This window comes from Clinocottus analis, unplaced genomic scaffold (assembly GCF_023055335.1).
Source record: "Clinocottus analis isolate CAN_PGR_092001 unplaced genomic scaffold, fCliAna1.0.p SCAF_2, whole genome shotgun sequence".
NCBI classification, from domain to species: Eukaryota; Metazoa; Chordata; class Actinopteri; order Perciformes; family Cottidae; genus Clinocottus; species Clinocottus analis.
The window spans coordinates 19,936,630-19,958,352 of NW_027175931.1; the positions used below are offsets into that span (position 1 = coordinate 19,936,630).

The 21,723-nt window shown below is 40.4% G+C and overlaps 3 protein-coding genes across 3 annotated transcripts; 1 reads left to right on the top strand and 2 right to left on the bottom strand.

Annotated features, from left to right (window-relative positions):
- Positions 1–1,275: 1,275 nt before the first annotated feature.
- On the bottom strand, positions 1,276–12,781 carry p4ha3 (prolyl 4-hydroxylase, alpha polypeptide III). Its single transcript, XM_068585321.1, has 13 exons — positions 12,649–12,781; positions 11,672–11,826; positions 11,339–11,562; positions 8,721–8,870; positions 8,586–8,637; positions 8,266–8,429; positions 7,021–7,197; positions 4,899–4,963; positions 4,666–4,825; positions 4,483–4,545; positions 3,702–3,770; positions 2,513–2,609; positions 1,276–2,013 (listed from the first exon to the last, which is right to left on the bottom strand). The coding sequence occupies exons 1-13, from the start codon at positions 12,759–12,761 to the stop codon at positions 1,943–1,945; spliced, it is 1,560 nt and encodes a 519-aa protein (XP_068441422.1). The 5' UTR covers positions 12,762–12,781; the 3' UTR covers positions 1,276–1,942.
- A 1,633-nt stretch (positions 12,782–14,414) lies between these two features.
- Positions 14,415–15,371, bottom strand: or95a1 (odorant receptor, family 95, subfamily A, member 1). The gene has a single exon (XM_068584182.1). The coding sequence runs from the start codon at positions 15,369–15,371 to the stop codon at positions 14,415–14,417; it is 957 nt and encodes a 318-aa protein (XP_068440283.1).
- A 4,354-nt stretch (positions 15,372–19,725) lies between these two features.
- On the top strand, positions 19,726–21,523 carry LOC137790797 (diablo IAP-binding mitochondrial protein-like). Its single transcript, XM_068585325.1, has 6 exons — positions 19,726–20,047; positions 20,166–20,274; positions 20,420–20,545; positions 20,732–20,842; positions 20,981–21,077; positions 21,288–21,523. Exons 1-6 carry the CDS (start codon positions 19,914–19,916, stop codon positions 21,491–21,493), a joined length of 783 nt encoding a protein of 260 aa, XP_068441426.1. The 5' UTR covers positions 19,726–19,913; the 3' UTR covers positions 21,494–21,523.
- Positions 21,524–21,723: the final 200 nt, after the last annotated feature.

Genomic DNA, 21,723 nt, shown 5'->3' on the forward strand with positions numbered 1-21,723 from the left:
TTTGGAGTATGCGCTTGCTTAGCAACAAGTGCCTCTGCGGCCATGTTTGTTGTGGTGAGCATGGTAACAGTGAGGGTGTTAAGGATGAGTGCCAAATAAACCTTTTGAACTCTGGAAAAAGTCAGGCTTCAGGTTGTAAGTTAAATCTGCGGAACATTACTTTAAACATTTCTGCTTATATATTTACTGGTTTAATATGTTTCTGATTTGACAGCTTAAGAAAAAAAAAAACATCTTAAATTGATGAACACAGTATGAACATTTGCTGCTATCTATCCTTTGCATAGGACATGAATTGAATCCTCCTTTATATTCACAATATGTGTTTCTATAAATATATCTGAAGTAGTTGTTAACCACAATTCTTTAAAATGAAACACACTTGTGGTCTCATATACTTAGTGTGTTGAGGCTAAATGTAGCTCTGACTGTGTTTTAATGGCATACTTGCAATGAAACCTATTTGAGCTTCTTGCTATCCATGAACTGCAATAGAAAATAATCCAGTCCTGCTGTTTGGTGAGCACACAGGAATGAGCAATATCCATCTAGTGTTCTTATATTTCCTGTGTGTCAGTGTGTACTTGGAAAGTGTGTCAGTTTGTATACCGTGCAATGTGGGGAACTGGAAGGGAAAGGTATGTCACTGCACGCGACCAGGTTGAGGTATTACTCCTCCCCGTCGCCCCGTCACTCTCACAGATCTCTTCATTCAATTGTTTCAGGCCACATAGTATAACGGCCTCTCGGTGTCCAAACTCATATCGTGAATTGTAATGGTGTATGTTCCACTTCACTCTCTTTAAGATGGGTTATGACCTACTTAGGCACAGATATCATGAGATATCTGAATGACATTCACACGGATGTGGTTATGTGAGTTCAGACAAGAAGTCTGGAGCAAACGTGTTCCCGATCATTTGACATGCAGAGCGTGATTAATGACGCCCAATCCTCTGAAGCTCAATAAGAAGCCGACGGATCTGGTTCATATGTTCCATTAGACAGCCAGTTAGTGAAAGAGTCTCCCACAGGCAGAAATGACCACATTGTTAAATCAGCTGGAAATTAACTGGCAGACTCACAATGACTGGTTCCTTTGACTCACAGCACCATTCTGGGCTGCAGTCCTGAGGTCTGACATGACCTGTTACGGAAGAACTTCAACCAGAATCTCTGTTGCTAATCTGCAGTATTGAACACAGAAATTACGGTGCAAAGTCATAAAATGTTTGATCACTCTCTCCAACAATGTCATATGCTGTGTATCTGCCTTTTCCAGCACTTTGTGGAAGCGTTATCATATTTAAATGGACGTGAATATTAATATCCCAAAACAGCACTTTATTTTTGGGAGAATCCCATTACATCAAAACAGAAAAAAAGATAGATGCCTTGTGCATCATTCTATACACATTTCACTATGATTCAGGCATGTTTGCTGTCTTTGTAAACTGCATACACATTCTAAATAAAGTTTTGACCGTCTACACAAAGTGCAGCTGTGTTGATTGGTAATGACAGAACTTGGAAGGGGCCCAATGTAGGAGAAAGGCTGCAGATGTCAGTTTTTAAGCAAGCAGGAGAAGCAAACAGCCTTGCAAACACAGTTAACTGAAACCAGCACATTGTGCGAAGGCCTCCCTCCATCTGCAGGAACTGGCCGGTAAGAGCAAGAGAGCGTTTTGGCCTCTGGGGGCCTGATTGCCAACAGCCCCGGCCCTCTTCTAGCACGCCTCTCAGTCTTGTGCTATCCATGTCCGCCACATCACCGTGAGCTCCAGGATCTCTGGGGCCCTGGGCTCCAATAACAGATGCAGGCTGTCCCATGGAGGCTTTCACTTTCCAGCTACTTCCACCCCGCCTCCGCCTGCAAGTGTGCCTCTCAATTGTAGAGGCTGGCTCTTGTACTCCTAGGGGCCCAGCTATTGCTCTACACCCCTCACTCTTCAGGATTCAGGCTGCAGCGATGTTGGAACTCTTGGCCATGCTCGTGGATCCATTTGTTTGCCACTGGAACACACGGAAAGATGTGAAATATGTTTTAATTTGTGTAAGACAGGGGAGAAAAAGACAATGAATGAAAGTGTTTTTGCTCTAGCATCTTTTTTTAGTTTGAACCTGAGCATGTCATTTCTGATCATGTTGCTAACAAACAACACAACCAGCGAATTCTTATTTTTCTGCTTTGTGCTGATTAATATCCTTCTGTCAGTTTAACTGAGAGCCTCCACATTTCAGGAGATCTGGGCCAACCAGCAGCAGATGTTCAGCTCAGTGACTGAATTGCACTTTGTAACATCTCTAAATGTATGCCGCAGCCAGACGTTGCACATTAGCTCCTGTATGGCAGGAAAGATGAACACTGGAACAGACCATGAAGCTGATGTTTAAAAAGAATAATCTGTTTAAAAGGACTCTTGAGTTGCCTTGCTATTTTCCAGATTTACCTTACTTTTGGGCTCCTTTCGACCACATCATCAAATTATACACTGGATCTACTGACTCTTACCCCATTTGTCCCCGATGAGCACGGGGCAGCCAGCATGCAGCGTGTCTGCGTCTCCTTGACCGTTTCTATGGAGGTTCCACCAGAAAATGGCAGCTTTCTGTGCAATGTAAAACAACATAAATCACATTTAAGTTCAAAAAGTTGCAACTCCCAAATGATTTCATTTTGAATTAATCCGACCACTAATTACTTTGTCAATGAATTCATCTTTTGGTCGACAAAATGCAAGAGAGTAGTGGAATCTCAATTTCACAATTGACCAAAACATTTTAATTTACTTTTAACACGTTGAAAACTGTGGTAGCAATTTTGTCTCTCGACTTCTTTTTCCCTGCGTTTGAGTCGTCGTAGGAACCTCAAATTGATTCAAATACTTGTGTTTATTTGTTCAGCAAAATCTTGTGAACTTTTTTTATATTTGAGAAAAAAAAAACACTTTTAAAATATTTTTATAATAACTATAAACATCCAACATGATAAGAGCCAGATTTCCAAAAAAATGCCTCCTTGGGCGGTCAATAAAACACCTTTTTGGAAAGATTAAGACCTAAAGAATCAGAATCTGCAACAAATAATCACAATAAACAAAGCCTTGGCCTGTTACAAACTGTTACACTGTGTCGTTCGGTTAAAAAAAAAGTACAAAAATAATACATATTTTATGTCAAAAGATTTTCTGAATGGGGCATGCAGGGACTTAAAATTGGTACGGGAGGATTTTTGTGCACACTTTCTAAAAGGTTAATATGTGACACAGAAAAGTAGAACATCTGCAACACTAAGAGGATAAAACAAATGTTTTTTGACTCATTCAGCTTTAATCTAAATATCTCATCATGGGTTCTTACAATATTTAATTGGTAAATGTATCCATTTATTAGGATCAGTAACTTTCTGTATAAACAGTTAGAAAATAAGATTTCGACAAAATGGAGGGTGAGAGGTTAAACCCCAGGAGTGTCCTGGTGAACCTTCCACTGCAGCTCATTTATCATCCGAATAACTGCTTCAACCTCGACTGAGGCTCAACTATTCAACATCAGTATTGCGGTGAAGACCTTTTGGCATTTTGACAGCTGCACCAGAGAATGTGAGTGAGGCGCGAAGTGAGATGGAAATATTCTAGCTCAAGGCAACAACAAAAAAAAGACCCAAAGACAAGAGCGGCTGCCTTTCGCAGAATGTTTACCTCCATGACAGGAACACTGAAGTTGGCGTAGATGAAGGCGGTGGACCCACCTGCCTCGACAGAGCTGAGCTGTGGAAAAGGACATTCCTTCAGAGTTGTGTCTTGTGTTTATGTGCTCCATTTATGAAAAGCCACTCTGTCTGCTGCTCTGCTTTTAAAGCCTTGCATTCTTTTTTTTTAATAACTGTCCAATTTTACTCAAGTGTTCACATTCTTTATAATAAGCACACAACAAATAATATTTAGAGACAGATTAGTTACAAAATGAATAGTGTTTATATAAATGAAAGAAAAAATACAACGAAGGGAAAAAATATAGAAGTAGGTCAGAGACCACACACACACACACACACACACACACACACACACACACACACACACACACACACACACACACACACACACTTAATAATCTTAATAATTCTATTGTGTCAAAAAACACAACTGTTTTCTTTTCTTTTAACAAATTCACTGTAATCTTGTTATTGTAATGCTTTGGCAATTCTGTCTTTTTACATTCGTGCCAATGAAGCTCTTTGAATTTGACAAAAATTGGAGTTTGTTTTTTTGCATGACAGAAAATCTATAAAAGTGTGATTTAAGCCCTGAGATCACATCTTGTCTGAGGCGGGTTGCTCCAAAGTCTTGCAGCATTCATGGAAAACGCCTGTGTTTTTAATTTATAGTTAGGAGCAGCAGGAACAGGAACCATCCCAAGAACCTCAGGCTGCTCTCTGGGTCATACAAGGTCAGACGATGGCTTGAGTAAGACTTGACTCACATATATCATAAAGGTTGCCACTCGATTCCCAGTTTTCAGCTGGAACACAGGACTCGAAGGCGACTGGAAAACAATGTCATCAATTGATGTATCATCATCAATGCAAGAGCAGACAACCGGCAAAAGCTATAGCAATATAATCCATTGTGTGAACTTGTTAAACAAGTCTATCAATCAACTTACCGTAGCATGGTCAAAGTGAGGTTCGTAATGGCCACCAATCCCGTAATTAACTACTTGGAGGTACTCGCCATACGGATGCTTCACATTCAAACCTGTGAGCATGGAGATCTTGTGTTCCAGCTTCCCAACAGTGGAGTGAGCTGAGTCCTTCAGCCATGCACTAGAAAAAAGATATTTATAAATAACAACTTGAAGAATGAACACATACTGTATCCAAGTAACTACTTTTGTACCTCTTGCTGATGCGATACTCTGCTGTTGCCTGTTTCTCTCCTGCTGCCACCACAGATCGTTTCAACTTGTCATCAAAGACAGAACAAAACATATGAGTATGTGATTGTTACAGCGTCCAAATTTTGTTTTACAGCCGAAGACCCTCACAAAATGTGATGAAGAGCATGAAAACGTGTTCCATGACGTGTGCAAAATACCAACGAGGCTCGAGAACATCCAAGAGGGTGTATGTGATGATAGACTTCCATTATTCTTCTAATCTTGCATGCTCAATCTTAGTGGATTGGGTTATTGTGTTCAGATGACCTTCTTCTTCCCCTGCAGCTATCAGTTTTAAGTTCCATCTTATCTTCACCTTGTCAAAGTGCACCACAAAGTCACTTCTGCTCTTCTTAAAATAGATCCTCAGGGATTTATTTGAACTGCAGAATCGTCCTACTGCACTCTGCTGGTTTCAAACCTGTTTTCCAATTTGTAATGGGACACATAAGATGGTGCAATGCAGGAAACTGGTAACAGAACATTGCTGCTGACGTGTGGGGCGGGGGCTCCAGGATCCACCATGAACAAAGTGTCCACCATGCTCATGGTGAAGAAAGGCCGCTCATTGCTCCAAACTAATACTGGGCCTGTTTTCAATAAACCCACAGGCTGACATAATCATGAAATAAGTACAGGCGTTTTCATCTGAGCAAAGGCTGGAAAACTCATTGAACAATGCCAAAACCTCAAAGAAACCATAGGGCTCCAATTTAGTTAGGCCACTAAATATTCCCAACGGAGTCAGCTCTGAGGATCATTCTCTGAAGCTGTCCATATATGAGCAGAAAAGTGATTGTTGCTTTCATATAGATACTGAGGCTCCATGTTAGTGGACTGAATATTTACCAGCAGAGCCCAGCAGGGTTGTTTGGACAGTTTGAGGTGCTCAGCCAAGTTTTCACAGTAATGTATCCCTCATTCCTTTCGGCCTTGCTAAAATGTTTGGAAGCAGACCAACACGTCCTCCATAGAGTCTTTCCAGCAAGAAAAAGGGTTGGCTTAGACCCCAGCAACTAACGAGACCCACAGCAGTGCAGATTATCAAGTAATACATGCATGTTTACACAACATATTTTTGTTAAAAGGTAGGGTTACTATTAATCCAATTAGACATAATATCGCAATGTTGCTACATTACTTCATATTTCTCCTTTTCAATGATGTCAACAAAGTATAACCATGAGAAAAAGTGCTCATTATTTTTAAATAATGGCTCCATTCAGAGGACTTTATATGTATTTCTTATATCATAGGATTAGGATTTGAGATGCATTGATTTTGTAAGCAGCATTATTCTGTTAGTCCATACATACACATGTAGTAGAAATACCTTAACGGGTACTTCATTACAGAATGTGAGTAAATGCACTTAGTAACTGTTCACCACTGACAAAGTACCATCACAGGTGAATACTATGATTTAGATATATCATAGTATTCACTATTACATTTGATATGCAGCTATGATATAATTCTATTACTTAGAGGCAGAAGGAGAAATAACATTCAACATAATGACAGTGAAGATGTGGTGGATGACCAGTACCATGCTGTGGGTTGAACTTCTACAGTATATTGTGTACTGTGTACCATTTTGAAAGCAATCTATAAAAGATGAATTTAAGAGACGAGGTCAACTTTAGGCCTGAGGCCAAAGTAAATATCTCTGATGACATTGCTCTTCAGGTGAATTGACACATTTAAAGTCCTGCTCAAAGGCTGCCCCTTCTGTGCTTACATCTGAGCTTACATCTGTGCATATGTCAATGTGTTGGGAAACATTTTGAAATAACTGTGATACTCCGTCAACAGAGCAGAAGCCAAAAGGGCAAAATATATCTTAAACAAACATATGAACAAGAAAAAAGAAAAACAACAACGTCATAATTCTCTTACTGCTGTCAAGAAAAAGTACTTTGTTGCTTCAGTTTTTTTTGTCTCATGAGGGAAAACGCAACAAAGTACTGGATTACAAAACTATTTGACAACCCAATTGGATAAATAAAAGCGGACATATTGAAGACATATGTTTTTGGGTTGTTTTTTTTAATCCGCAAATGATGAGGAAAATGCACTCACTCCTGGCTGGGAGGTCCTCTTGATGTCCTCAGCCTCCGTGTCAGTGATGAAGTTGTGGTACAGGACCACGTACGGCTGCAGGCTCAGCACTTCTCGTCTTACCGGCAGAAGTAGCAGTTGAGGATTCCCGTTGGTGAAGTAATCGCAGAAAAGTTTGGGGTTTTCAAACTGCATTGGCTGCTGAAGAGAAACAAGATAAAAACAAGAATTATGTGTCTTTTTTTTCGCAAACAGTTACTCTTAACGTTGTTGTCTTTCCATACACAAAATGTATTAAAAAAAGGAACAGTCTTTCTGGCTTGGGACACCCTTATTACAAACCTATTACCTAAACACTAGACAAAATGTTGGCAAATTGGTGACAAACTACTTGGAGCTGTTGTTAAATGACAATGAAAACGAGACATATCTTCACTTCCCATTAGCCATGCGAGCAGTTTGGCTCTTGGCAGTGTCGGTCGTTTCAACACGTTGGGTCAGATTGAAACAGCTCAAGACTATTAGATGGATTTCTTACAGATATTCATGGTCCCCAGGAGATGAAGCCTTCTGACTTTGATGATGCCTTGACTTTTCTTCGAGCTAGTTTAGTTTTTTAGAGAAATATCTTGACAACTTGATTAATTCACCATTATCAAGTCAAGGGTTTGACATGTCTTGTACATTTATGACTACGTACTTGTGTAGGGTGACTGTGGCTCAATGGTGAGCAGGTCTTTCAATCAGAGGGTTGGTGGTTCGATCCTCGGCGCCGCTAGCCCATGTCGATGTGTATGGTGTGTGAATGGTTGACGATACTGATGTGCCACTTTGCATGGTGGCTCCTCCCATTAGTGTGTGTGAGTGATGTCATGTGGTGTTAAAGCGCTTTGAGTGGTCGGATGACTAGAAAAGCGCTGTACAAGTCCCTTTACTTCTCAAACAACTGGCATTCCTATCAGCCTCACGTGTACTGTGGTAAGCAAATAGCTATGAGCCACCATCATGGCAATACTTTTCATCCAAAAGCAATTTTCACTTTTTTCCTTCTTCATAATAGTGTCTTGTAAGTCTGTTTGAGCTGTGGATATGATTTATGCATGGCATAAGACTAATAAAAAAATCATCACTCATCATAAAACCACATGCTTTTTCTAAGTTGCACCCTTTAACGTTACACATCCAGCAGCACGTAACTCACAGCTGACTATATTGAAGATTTTCGAAAACATAGCCTCAAATGTAATGATTCATAGCGATGATTACCTTAGAGCCTTGCGTCTGGCAGAGCCTCTCGTAAGTGTCCCTGGTCCTTAAATTATTGGAGGTGGGTCTCCTCAGCCCATCCACAATGATGGATATTGGCGGACTTGAAACCAGCAGCTTCTCATATTTCTCAACATTCTGCAAAACCCTTCCATTCAATGGATCTGAGAAGAAACGTGACATGCGGTACATTACAGGGCAAGTTGCTTCCAGTGCAGGCTTCAGTCAGTCTGTTCAGGTAAGTTCACAGATATAAAGAGGAGATTAATGCGGTACAGACACGATTCAAGGAAAGGGACAAGTCAATCAAAAATAATTACCATGATGCAGTAACTCCTGAGATAAACTGAGAGCGTAGGAGACGTTTCCTGTCTGAAACAATGACAGTCATTTAGAGCAGTGCTATCCATCAATCATCTGACAAATGTACATTTCCAAAGTGTCCGTCCACCTACTTTGAAATGAGAGAAGGCCAAGTGATCCAGAGCGTCCTCTAAAGTCCCTTCATTCTCAGGGCTCCACTCGCCTCCTGTTCCCCTGAAGAGACGCACCGACTCCTCCAACCACTGCACAGAGTGGTAGTAGTCCTCCTGCTCGTAGGCAACCTGTGTAAAATCACAACTGGGTTACTTTTACTCACTACACTGTGGCGTAGGTGACAAAGTGTCAGCTTGTTCGGCTGCGTTTAGGCACTGGACTGGAGGACCAAATGTCAGCCGGCTCTGGTCCACGTGCACGCTCGGCTGCTAGATTTGGCCGGTTTTAGGGGCTCACATCTAGTTAGCAGTCAGCCAGTCTAGCTGTAGGCGGATGGCAGCAACCACAATAGCGTTTCTATCTCGTCATTTAGCTGGTGTAACGTTGGAACCCTGGCATGATGGATTTAGGCTGACATCCTCCTCTACAAAATGCTATTTTCCACTGATGGTAGGTTAGAGGAATGCATAAATGTGTCATGAAATACAGGAGATAATCAGCACAGACTTTATGAGACTATAAAACGTGAAACTATTCCGATACCTTTTTGACCCTTTTTAGAGATTGTGCTTGAGTCTGGCTGTCTGTGTTGTTTTGTTTTGTGTTTTATTTCTTCCATGTACTCAGGTCTCTCTTGCAGAAGAGATCGTGATCTTAATGAGATTTCCTGATTAAATTAAGGTTGTAATGGGAGCACCATTACTTGACTTCTTGAATACAGGATATGGTGTAACAACCACTGCAATCGTTGGGTATTTTCTGCCTATTTTTGACTGTGACTTCTTGGACTCATCTTGGACTGCAATTCCCGATTATTTTCAGTACTGATTCATGTTTCATTTGCTCTGTTGTTTGATTAATTGTGTAGTCTATAAAAAAGTGAAACATGCTCAATATATTATTCACATATTAATTATTGGTTTAAAAACTAGATGATTTGATTCCTATCATTTTTAGTCTCTGGACATTATGCAAATATTGTCTATTTTCTATTTTACAGAATGTCCATTTAAGAAATGAAACGTGTCTGACCTCTCAACCAAGTGCTTTGTGGGTAAACTAACATGTCTGCTGATGAAACAACACTGTCAGGATTATTTTTAAAGTAAGAAAGTCATAAACACTGACCACAATGCACCCCGCGTCACAGATTGTATTCACAACCCACCTACAGCACACAAACACAAATTCCAGTGTTCCAGTTAACCCCAACAAAACCCAATCGACTAATCACACACAATTCATCTCCGCTGCCACACACTCAGTTCACGACATTGCACTCATTCATTTGGGAAAAGTCTTTCAAGAACCACTGAATTCTCATAATCTGTAGATCTCAGCACGGCCTGAGGGGAAGCATCTGCTTTTAAAATGCCTCCAAATGAAAGTGACAGGCTACAAACATCCGTTGACGTACCCTGTCAGTTGTGAAGAACAGTTTAACAGACATATAAAAGCATGTGCAGGCAGCTCTTTTACTGACAACACCCTACATCTAAGCATCTCTGGGTACAGACGGTGTCAGATAATCTCAGCCTTAAGACTCATGCGCTTTGCTCCACACACTTCTGCTGCGTGGGCTAATGCATTTTCCAGACAACAGGAGTTCTCTCCCACACAGCGCCCTGCCCTTACACATCACCATCGTACATAAACAAGGTAATTCATAGCAGGGAAACCTTTTTTTCTCCCTTTCTTACTCGTATAATATTATATTCATCTTCGCAGGAAATGTATTCCCAGGCATGCAATGGGAAGAAGTCGCCTTTTTTCCAGGCTGACTGGATTCCCACCACACAGTGACTGACTGGTTTGGAATAAAAATATGTTGCAGACCTTTGGAAAGGGATGTTAATCAAGAGGGGACGTTTTCACAGCAACATCTTTCAAATATGTCTCCCTTTCATTACTTTACTCATGCACTCAAGCTTAGTTTACTCTGAAAAGAGACCACGAACGATGACAGACTTGTTCCAACACTCTCATCACATTTCTTTGATAAATTTGAGGAAACACAGATGAACAAACAGCTGGTGGAGAGTAACCCAGTACAAAATGTACACTCGATAAACGTACTCATGTACAATTTCAGGTATTGTGTTTTATATCCTACATTCATTGCAAGCTTTAGTTATTTTGCCGATATATTGCTGAAGAACCAACCTTTGGTTCCCAATGTTTGACCTTTGAATCCTAAAAAAGGTTGTTAGTTTCCGAAACAAGTGGTTTCCTGTTTAAACTTCTAACATGGTTTGATTTCAACTGTTTGATGCCTAAAGCGATCAAACTCTGCCACAATTCACAAATAAAATAAAAGAAGATAACTTAGCCAGCTCCACCTCAAACAAGGGCAACAGTAAAATGCTGCTGACACACTGATAAGTCATGTGATGTCAGATTGGATGCTTTTACTTCTGGTACGTAAAAGGTCATTTTGCTTTTCTTATGCTTATGAACTTTTAATTGTGATGGATTATTTTTTGAGATTTCGGTGTTGGTACTTGTTCTTAATGACTCGTAGAACCTTTTTTCAAAGGAAAAAAAGAGAGAAGCGTGAGGAGAAAAAAATAGAGGAAAGAAACAAGAGATTGTGTACCTTTCCAACCAGAAAGCAGTCATCGCCAGACAGCGGGACCGACACTGCGGGCAGGTAGACGTCAGTGGGTTTGCCATTAGTGACTCTCTGGAAACGGCCCTTTACAAGGCTCGCAACCTGAAGAGCGTACACATCCTGCAGCCTCATCAGCCCCTTGGCGGCTCCCTGGAGGTCTTCCAATTTAGGCAAATCGCCCTCCACCGCCTTGTAACTTGACCTGAGGGCTGGATAGCAGAGTGTCAAAAGGTGAATTGGGGTGGTGACAGCAGAGCTGCGGAGGGGAGGGGGCGTTATCACCACCAGATGTGTCTGTAAAGAAGGCAGTGAGCCAACCCTGCGAGTTCTCCAAGGCTTCGTTGCTGTTGACTACATTCAGCCACTCTGAATGCAGCCTCTTGATCAGGGTGAAGGCCACCAGCGGGTTTGCCATCGCGCTCGCCGGGCCTTTGTAATGTTCAGTGTGCAGGTTTGAGACTTTGGCATAAAAGCTGTGGGGAAGATTGTCAGGTAATTGTCAGGTAATTGTCAGATAATCAGGTATAATAAAAAAGACTGACAAGCTTACAGTGCAGAAATAGTAACAACAAATTGATTAAAAGTGGCATTTTACTGAGACAACACACTTATAATTAACATGAATTCTCATTACCAGCGAGGATAAGAAATTGTTGAAATGTATTTACCATTAAAACTGTAGAAATCACTATGAGGAACTATCGTTGGGCACAATTAAAAAGGTTATTTATAAAGTGTATAAAATGTCATGCCATAAGATAACTTAAGTTCTTCAAAGATAAATATCCGTATGTGCTCTCATCATCATTCCCACTATAATCCACTGTCTATGGAGGGGTCACATGGTTTGTCACAGTGTATATTTAAAGCAGTGGTTTTCAACCTTTTTTCAGTGATGTACCTGCTGAACAGCACAATACATTTTTGGTTAAAAAACTACTTACACTTATACTTGATTGAATATTCATTAAATAACATGTTTTAAAGCATTTTTAAATTGATTCTCCTATTATATATATATATATATATATATATATATATATATATATATATATATATATATATATATATATATATATATATATATATATATATATATATAACGTACCCCCACGTACGAGGTAAACGTACCCCATTTGAGAACCACTGCTTTAAAATAAGGAGACTTTACTTGAACTGAAAAAAACCTGCTGTGAATTAGTCCTTTGAGATGAGCAGCGCTGTTTCCCAGGATGTTGCTCAGAGGATCTCAATGAAAAGTTTACCTTGTGTCATCCTCGTGCATGCCCACTCACCGCTTGATGTCTTCCAGTCGCTCCAACTCGTGGTCAATGTACATTCTCAAATAATCGATCAGCTTCTGTTCAACACTGATCGCCTGCTTCACGTTCAGCAGCGACGTGTACATTTCCCCTGAGGACGCGGGGATCACAGCCACAGTCAGGAGACTCCAGCTGAGGTAAATGCATGTGGGATGCATCATCTCAAAGTCTTCCCTCTCTCTCTCTCTCCTGCAGCTGCAGTGGACGAGCTCCTCTCTCGCGGCCCCGAGCTGAGGATCTGCAGGATTTACAAACGTGCCCCTGAAGTCCACACGGGGATCTCCCCCCCCATCTGCTCTGGGATCAGCTTTCTCCTTCTGTTTATGGCACTGGCCTGCGGGCTTTGGACTCAGTCAAGACAATTAGTTCCCCCTTGCAGCAAGCACCCCGGAAGGTTTATTTTTGCACTATTGATAATAGAAATACTTCAAACTTCCTGGAGTTTAGGGTCCAGCGCAAGTTTGTGGAGGTCGTTTCTGATTGATTGAGCTTCACATTCAGTTTGCGCTTTGTTCCATGTGAATAATCACAATTAAAATAAACTAAACCAGGGTTATGCTTATGCACACATCTAATCCAACATATTTGTATTTGTTAAAAGTGAGAAATTAGAGTAAGAAATTGGCAAGAGAGAAAAACAAAGGAAGACAGTGAAATTCACTAAGTATTGAGTTTGGCGTCAGTGCGACATCTGCAGGTGAATGCTGTGTACTACAACCACACTGATCCTTAGAGTTCATTGTTAAGGGAAATATATTCATTACATTATATACAAACATTATATAACAATCAAGTTTATACGTGATTTAAAGGTTGCACTTTATATTCTGTTTGCGCTTTGTTCCATGCAAATAATAAGTTAAAATAACCACACAGACTCATAATTTTCTCATATACTTTTATAAATGTGAACAGGCCTGCACAATATATATATATATATATATATATATATATATATATATATATATATATATATATATATATATATTCTTAGCGATAACATGAGACTTGTAACACAATTTTGACAATTTTTACCAGCATCAAACAAGGTGTTCACGCATTCAAACAGCAGTTTGGTCCCAGAGAAAAACACACTGATTTGTTCATAAAACATATCAGTGTACTGATCTGCAATAATCTGCAAGCCTTTTGGTATTTTTATGTTCATGAATATGTGTAATACAGTCTAACCACAATGGATTACAGAAAGCAGAAGCAGAAGCTTGCCTGCAACTCTTGCATGAGCATGCTCACTGAGAGAACGAGAGGTTGAATCCCAGCATCAGCTTTTTGATATTATGCAAGGTACCTTGAATTCACTCACTGAATTGAGCAATTTTTATTGACGCTGCTGGCACAGAAATACTATCACTGCCCGGTTTATGTTTTACAGCATTTGGACAGCATTTGCTGCAGGTCAGGTGCTGACTGAACCTCCACTTAAAAGGATTGAAAGCTAAAAACATTGGCGAATGAATCCCACTTTCCCCACTTCGTTAAACAGCAATACATAACTATTACTGCCGAATACAAAATATTGTTAATTGCTACTTTTGAATTTAAGACTTTTCAATACCTTCTGAGGCCTTTTTGTGTGGAAACTTCACTCTTTTTTTCTTACACTACTCACAGTTTTACGCTTTACAACTATACAAGACATGCATCAATTTTTCTTTAAACATCACAAATACATCTTTTGACATTTCTTCATCAAGTTTGAAAGCTCTTTCAAAACTACATCATCCAGTTCTCGAAGCAGGCTCGCCTCTCTCGCCGGGTTTGTCTGAGCAGCAGAGAATTGTCTCCCTGATTGCGCCCTTGAGGTTCTGATCTCTGAAGCCGTAGATGAGCGGGCTGAGTAAGCGTGGAATGAGGATGAAACAGAAATAATTAAAAAAGGCAACGTCTTCTGGTAGCCAGTTGACATGCAGCACGATGAGAGTTTCGGTGATGGGGTTAATGAAGGCCAAAATGCACAGCAGCAGCTGAAAGCCGTGGAGCAGCACAGTGTGCATGGCTTTGCTCACGGACACTTTGTTCAGTCTCATTTTCCTTGTTTCCAGCAGGATTCTCAAGTATGTAAAGATGATGACAACAGCCACAACTGCAAAAAGGAGAATATATACACTAACTTGGAATAAAACCTGGATTTGAGATGAGTTGACAACGTTATTTTTGCAAAGCACAGGAGGGGAGAGGACACCCACTGCAGCAGGATCCCTCTCACCGATGGAGTAGTTAACAGTAGGGAGGATACAGCTGGTGAGCCACAGGGACAGAATAATCACCCAAATACGGTCTGAGCGCCAGGCGGCCGGGCACTGCAGCGGATAGAAGATGGCAACATAGCGCTCCAGAGACATGGTGGCCAGGATTAAAGGTGTGCTCTGGAAAGTGACAGTGGAAAGGAATAGCAGAGGAACGCAGTAGACAATAGACAACTTCACCTGGCCCATGACAAAGAGGAAGAGCAGCACAGAGGACAAGAGCTGGAGAGTGTCATTGATCAGCATGTAGGCAAACAGGATGTAACGTGTGGAGTCCAGGTACTGTCTGTGAGATGCAAAGATGTGCAGCATGACAGCAATGCAGTAGAGGAAGATGCAGAAGAGGGGGGTAACCACACACACTTTGATGATCACAGACAGGCTTTTGTTGGCAGTTGCGTTCCCTGGAAATTCAGTCAGATTATGCATCTTGTAACTGTGTGCAAACCTGTGAAAGAGAAATAAATTCAATGTCAAGATTTGAAAATACATCCTAAAAAATACAGAGCATTTTTTTGAGAATTTAATTCGAATTACAAACAGATTCGAGCTGACAAAATAAAACAACACATTGCTAATTGAGAGACAAACCTCAGTTTTGTGAAAACAAAACATACTATTTTGCCTTTTCCTATTGCACTTCAACTTAGTACATCTTCAACCTTCAGAATAAAAGAGCCTAACACTCACACATGAATATCTTTATTAGTCAGAAGAGAAGCTGTGGCTTGCTGTTCTTCTCATCACACATATGTGGGATGTTCTGCTCCTTGTCTCAAGTGTTCAAACCACTTCAGATCTGTTTGGGTTCGGCCCAATTCCTCCAGAGACACAGTATTTAAATTTGATTGTCGTACAGCATGACATTTGTCATTAATTCATATCTCAGTGGGGAGATGGGATCTGGTATGAAAAGACTTCAGCAGACAAGTTCACAATGTATGTGGCGCACAGTTCCTACTTGGAACAATGAAAATGAATGAATGAATATATACGTTATTAATCCCCAAGGGGAAATTTGTTGACGGAGTAGCAGCAAGTAAAATAAAATATAAAACAATAGGGATGAAAGATATATACAAAATGAAATAAGATAGAATAAAAATAGCTGGGATGAAAGATATGTACGGCGCGTTAATTTAGGCAATTAAATGTAAACAATAAAAAAGTGCAAAAATGAAAAGTATGCATGTGCAAGTGTAGGTAAATAAAAACGTATATAGTGATTATTTATTCAACAGAGGATCTGGCAAGGAACCGCTTCAAGAGGACTTATTGCTGATGCAGGTAACAGGCATTTTTTTTCTTCAATTTATTCCAAATTTACATCCACGATGGCCTCGTTGTGTTCAAGAGTCCCAGTGAGAGTAAATCAGCACACACAATACCTGGATCCTGAAATCAAAGCAGCGAAATGGACTCCCGCCATCATTTATTTGATCATACAGCTGTGCTTTTCCTTTACTTTTGAGAAGAGGCTTGTCGGATAATGTCATGTCACTTTGGTCGTGTGAACACTCGCGACCTATCGCGCTTCAATGTGGAGACACTGTGCAGAAGAGCTGGTGAACTCACAAGGAAACCTTTTTTTTTTTAATGACATAAAACTCCTGGACAGACTAAAAACCCACACTGGTGGCTGCAAAATGTGTATTTATTGCTGATACGGAGCAGTTTCACAAAACTGAACCTTTTCCAACTGACGGAGGAAGCTCTCGTATTGATCGCTGGCACTGTGCTGATTCTGCTGAATGGGCACTTTCAAGTGAGCCGGGTCCGTTGTTCCAGCTGTGTCTTGTCCAAGGCAGTTTGTGAACTATTAAGCAAAGTGTTTTGGCAGCGTCCCTCACTTTCAGAGTGACGGTGGACTGTGTGACTTTGAGTCGGTAAAGGAAAGTAAATCACTGCAGGAAAAGCAAAAGACAGTCCTTGCTTGGTCTGAGTCAAGAACTGCGAGTGGCGTTGAGATGCCAGATGTTGAGATGTTGAGATGTCAGGTTACGTTGGTAATGAGCGGTGTACTTAAGGTTCACTGTTGACTCCTAAGAAAGCACCAAAAATATATCTGAGGTTTGTGGTGGTAGGCCTGTCCTTTTATGAATGCAAGTCACATCATAAGCATGTCCAGTGGTAGAAAGGAAGGAAGGAAATCTACTTACTGTCAGTACAATTTTGTGGTGCTTGTAAACTGTACTTGAGTATTCTTATTTTATGATGACTTTATAGTTTGACTCCACTACTTTTGAGCTGCAAATACTACTGTACTTTATACAGCATTGTGTTCAAACACATCAACAAGTTACTTTAACAAAACAACAACAAAACCTTATTCAAATAGATTTTGCTGTAAGCCCCTTCTTTATGACCTGCAGCATTGATGTGGACGTTATGATACATTATTATAATACAATTGATCATAATAAAATATTTTGATACTTTTGTATTAGTCCAGTTACATTTTAAATGCAGGACTTGTACTGGAAATAGAGTATTCCACTAGGTATCGCTACTTTTAATTGAGCAAAATTGTAAAATCTTTGTAAAATTATTGACAGCCACAAAAATAAAGACAGACTTATTTCAAGCATAAAAAGTCTGACCAACAGTAAAGGTTATCTTTGTGAAACTTGCCTTCGGAGATAATAAAGACTCAGCTGTCAGTATATAATATGGACAAAGGCTATAAGGTAGACATGCTTAAATTACTAGATTCATTTTCAACGTAATAATCAACGTGTCTTGCTTTTGGGCATATGATGGTTCATGGTTTAAGTCAGGGTAATGGACGTTGCACTTGGCTGTTAAATTTCCTTTGGCTGGACATATGTTAACAGAGAGAGAGGGGGGGTTAAAAGTTGTTGACACAAAGATTAGTACTGATAACACTTTAGTGAGGTGGCTTTGTATTTCCAAACTTTACCGGATCGAACCTGAATCCATTTCCACACAATGCTGCAGGATCTCACAATCTAGGTTTGTTTGTACCGAATGTGTGAGGCAGCTCAGACGTGTGGGAAGTGCAGAAAGTTCACAAACAGCTTGAAAAATGCTGATATGTCACGAACCATGGGATGCACTGCATTATCTTCTTCGACAGTGTTCCAGTGTCACACACATGCGGTACTGAAGTTAGTACAGACTAAAAACCCCAGGGGATTTTTTTTGTAGCTGTACAAACCAAGTTCCAGAGTAAGCATACAAATATTAAGTATAAAAAAACACTCAATACATAAAACCAAATAGCAGCGCATATTACAATTAAGAAAACGAAATAATAAAGGAAATGCAAAATTGCAAAGTATATACATTGTTGATGAGGTGCATATAAAGTGAAATAGAAGTATATACAGTAAGTGACTAAACGAGAAAAGCGGTGGGAGGGTTATTGATGTTGATTGATATCATAAAGTCTTATAGCAGTGCGAGCTGCAGCTCAGTACTCTGCAGAGTGCACGTCTTGTATCCGCTGCTAGATGAACAGGGTGGTTGATTATTAACGTAAAACTCCTACGTCAAACGGACGCTTTCATTTGTTTGTCAAACTGTGTTGAGAGCAGCTCAGTGGGGCGCGTCAGCTCTTTACGCACGTTCTGCATCAGCAATCAGGGCTGCAGCTGATTGGCCCAATATCTGTTGCCAAAAACAACTTTGTTCCTCTGAACCCCGGCGGACTCCACTCCAGCAGATAAGATGTTTCCAGGCTATCAGACAGAATAGATGCTATTGCCAAACATCTGGCAGCAAGAGTTTGAGGGAAATGTTAAATGACATGGAGAAAGGGACAAATACAGAATAACGAAGAGACGCAAGGATGCAGTATAAGTGATGTGTTCTCATGCTCTTAATACGCTGTGTGTCGTGTTTGGTAGAGAGAAGTTAATGTTTCAGATAATGTGGGAATAGCCTAAAGTTACAAGACAAAACAATAAATAATGTTAACAGCAAGAAGTTACTTTCAATAGACAAGAGTTTGCATGTTGTCCACATTTATGAGTTTCAACTGAATTTCCATTGTTCAAAGACTGAGAATAAGAACTGGAGGACGAAGTTACTAATGTTATTAGTTATGTTACTGACTGACATGTATGCATTCATATGAAAGCAACCTGAAGGGCAGGTGGTATAAATGAGCACTACATCTGATGAAGGATCTTTCTCAATTACTATGCGCTTCTGCAATTTGGTTAGTTGCATTATTGTGACAGCAAAGAATATAATGATAACATGATTAAGAAACAGAAACAAACACCATTATTAGAAAAGTATCTTTTGTAGTTGTGTGTTTTTTGAAAAATACATGTTAAATCCAGTGATGTAAGATGTTTTGGAGCGAGATTAAAATGTGTACTTCACATGAACATATTTTTAAGGATTTCTATGACCTGGCATTTATTATATGTGGTTGATACACAAGCCACTTTTAATTCTAGGAAGGATTCAAACTGTAAAACCCCTCAATACTTAACCAGTTATAACACAAACCTACAAAAAAGTACATTTTCAGAGTAAGAGTTGTTTAAATTTCTCTAAAAGGTTTATTCCATTCTACATGTCAATGAATCCTCTTTCTCATGCCCACACACACACTCACACAGATAGAGAGAGAGAGAGAGAGAGAGAGAGAGAGAGAGAGAGACCTGCACGTAATTTGCGTCCCTCTTTTGTTTTTTCAGATAAAGCCAAATACGCACATTCACAGGCAGAGTCAACAGATCAATGACTATTACGCAATGAGAAGGTGCCGGGGCCTTACAAATACCCGCAGGACAGGACTGTTGGTCATCGACGAGAAGACTGCAAGACTGCAAGCATCCAACAAGAGCATTTCTCTGATTTTACGAAAAGACAAGCGAGTGTACAAGATTAGTCGGACCTGCGGAAAAAAAGCAGTAAATTTACAGTCAGCAACTAGTTTACATAGATCATATCGAATACATTCTTCGAGTGCAGCAGACCGAGTTAATCTGCAAAATGCAAGCTGTTGTCCAGTGTTCAGTGTGTGCCAGCCGTGCTGCCGGAGGACTACTGCGAAATCAGACCGATCTGTCACTGCTGCGGGCCAACAAGGATGTGCTCAGGAGAGGAGCATGCATCCGATTCATAAGGTAGGTTATGAATCATAAGCAATGCCGTTGCCTCGACTTAAACACTGCCGGTAGATTACACAACTGTGAGCTGAAATACCATTGATCAAGACTAATAACTTTCTGCCCTATTTTTCAGCAGCAGGAAGGCCGGAGTTCAGAAGTTGGTGGAACGAACAGATGTTGAGCACATCGGCAGAGCGCCCTTAAGTGTTGAGCGTGAGATTTATGCTGTCCCCCTTACACAGGTGGGTTACTCTCCCGCCAATGCAATGTACTGGAGCTGCACAGATTGTGTGTTCCGTCAGACAAAGTGTGTTCTTGTGCTTCATATTGTGTGCTTGGTGATATTGAATGCAAGAGTTAATGGACTGAATTCTCCCACATTTACAGAAGATAGGTAACCTCTCTCACGACTCCCTGATCAAAAGAGCTGCCTCAGTGGTGACAGACAGTTCAAGTACCTTCCTCTCCCAGACCTCCTTGGCTCTAATAAATGCCCTGGCAGACTACTCAAAGGTAGATTTTCCTCTTCTGTAAAACCTTTTATCCACAACTAAAAACACATTTTTACATCAAAAAAAAAAAATCTAAAAAAAAACCTTCAGTGTCTTTAGAATTTTGCACAAACCTTAAAATATAAAAATGTACAAATCCAGAAAATGCCCCTGTGTTGACGGCCTGTCTCCCTCTGTTTGCCAACAGGCTGTGCACACACGCATTGCTGTCCAAAGACGGTATCTGGTCTCCCTGGGAAAACTGACCCCAGCAGAGAAGGATTCCTTCCTGGATGTGATCAATGGCCAGCGTGCAGAGGTCAGTTTGTATGGAATTAAATGTACCCCCCGCTTTTTAAAAATACATTTTTGATCTACTTTTGCTCTTTGCATAAGTATATTTAAAAAAAATATGCATTTATCTTATTGCATTTGTCTCATCTCTTTGTCCTGACAGGCTAGTGACAGACTACATGAATGCAAACGTATCGAGTCAATCTGGATCAACGCTGTCAACTTGTGTAAAATGGCAGCCGAGGCAGCACAAACCTCAGGTGAGGTGCAATGTTTTTATAATGATGCAACAATTAATGGCTTGAATCACACAATCAGATGCTGTCAAGCAGCAGACCATGAGTTAAGACTAAGCAGACCGGAGGGCCTTCTTAACATGTCATGTTTCAACTCATGCTGGCGTTAGCTCAACCCTCAAATCTCCTCAGAAATGTAACCAAATGCGTGTTTGCGTCTTTGTGTGTTTCCAGGAGCCGAGCAGGCGTCCATCGCAGTGAGGACAAGCATTCAGGTGGCCGAGTCGCAGGTGGAGGAAGCACGGAAACTGTCAGCGGATGCAAATAAAAAGTTGGCTGAGACGAAAGTGGAAGAGATCCAAAGGATGGCAGAATATACCGCCTTCCTAGAGGATAGCGAGGAGCATGAGGTGCATGAGGCGTACCTCCGAGAGGACTAAGACAAATAGACAAAAGAATCAAATGTTGAAATTAGCAAAAAAAGAAGTGCATGTTGGTTTTCCCTATTATATCTCTCTTCTTGTTGCATTAATTACATTCGTGAATGTTGAATTAATCCTTATTTAAAACTATTTATTTTATTTGTGACTGCCAGCTGCTTTTCAAGTAATGATGGAGTAATAATCATCGAATCTTCAGTATATATTGTATGGCAGTGGGGATTTCCCAT

Bases quoted from the DNA above. Each gene is read 5' to 3' on its own strand.
- p4ha3 (XM_068585321.1), bottom strand. From the start codon at position 12,761: ATGTACACGTCGCTGCTGAACGTGAAGCAGGCGATCAGTGTTGAACAG. The intron at 4,826-4,898 runs GTACAAAAGTAG...TCTTTTTTCTAG, and splicing joins GAGTATCGCATCAGCAAGAG to TGCATGGCTGAAGGACTCAG. The intron at 4,546-4,665 runs GTAAGTTGATTG...ATTGTTTTCCAG, and splicing joins CTCACTTTGACCATGCTACG to TCGCCTTCGAGTCCTGTGTT.
- or95a1 (XM_068584182.1), bottom strand. From the start codon at position 15,371: ATGCATAATCTGACTGAATTTCCAGGGAACGCAACTGCCAACAAAAGC.
- LOC137790797 (XM_068585325.1), top strand. From the start codon at position 19,914: ATGCAAGCTGTTGTCCAGTGTTCAGTGTGTGCCAGCCGTGCTGCCGGA. The intron at 20,275-20,419 runs GTGGGTTACTCT...CCACATTTACAG, and splicing joins ATGCTGTCCCCCTTACACAG to AAGATAGGTAACCTCTCTCA. The intron at 21,078-21,287 runs GTGAGGTGCAAT...GTGTGTTTCCAG, and splicing joins CGAGGCAGCACAAACCTCAG to GAGCCGAGCAGGCGTCCATC.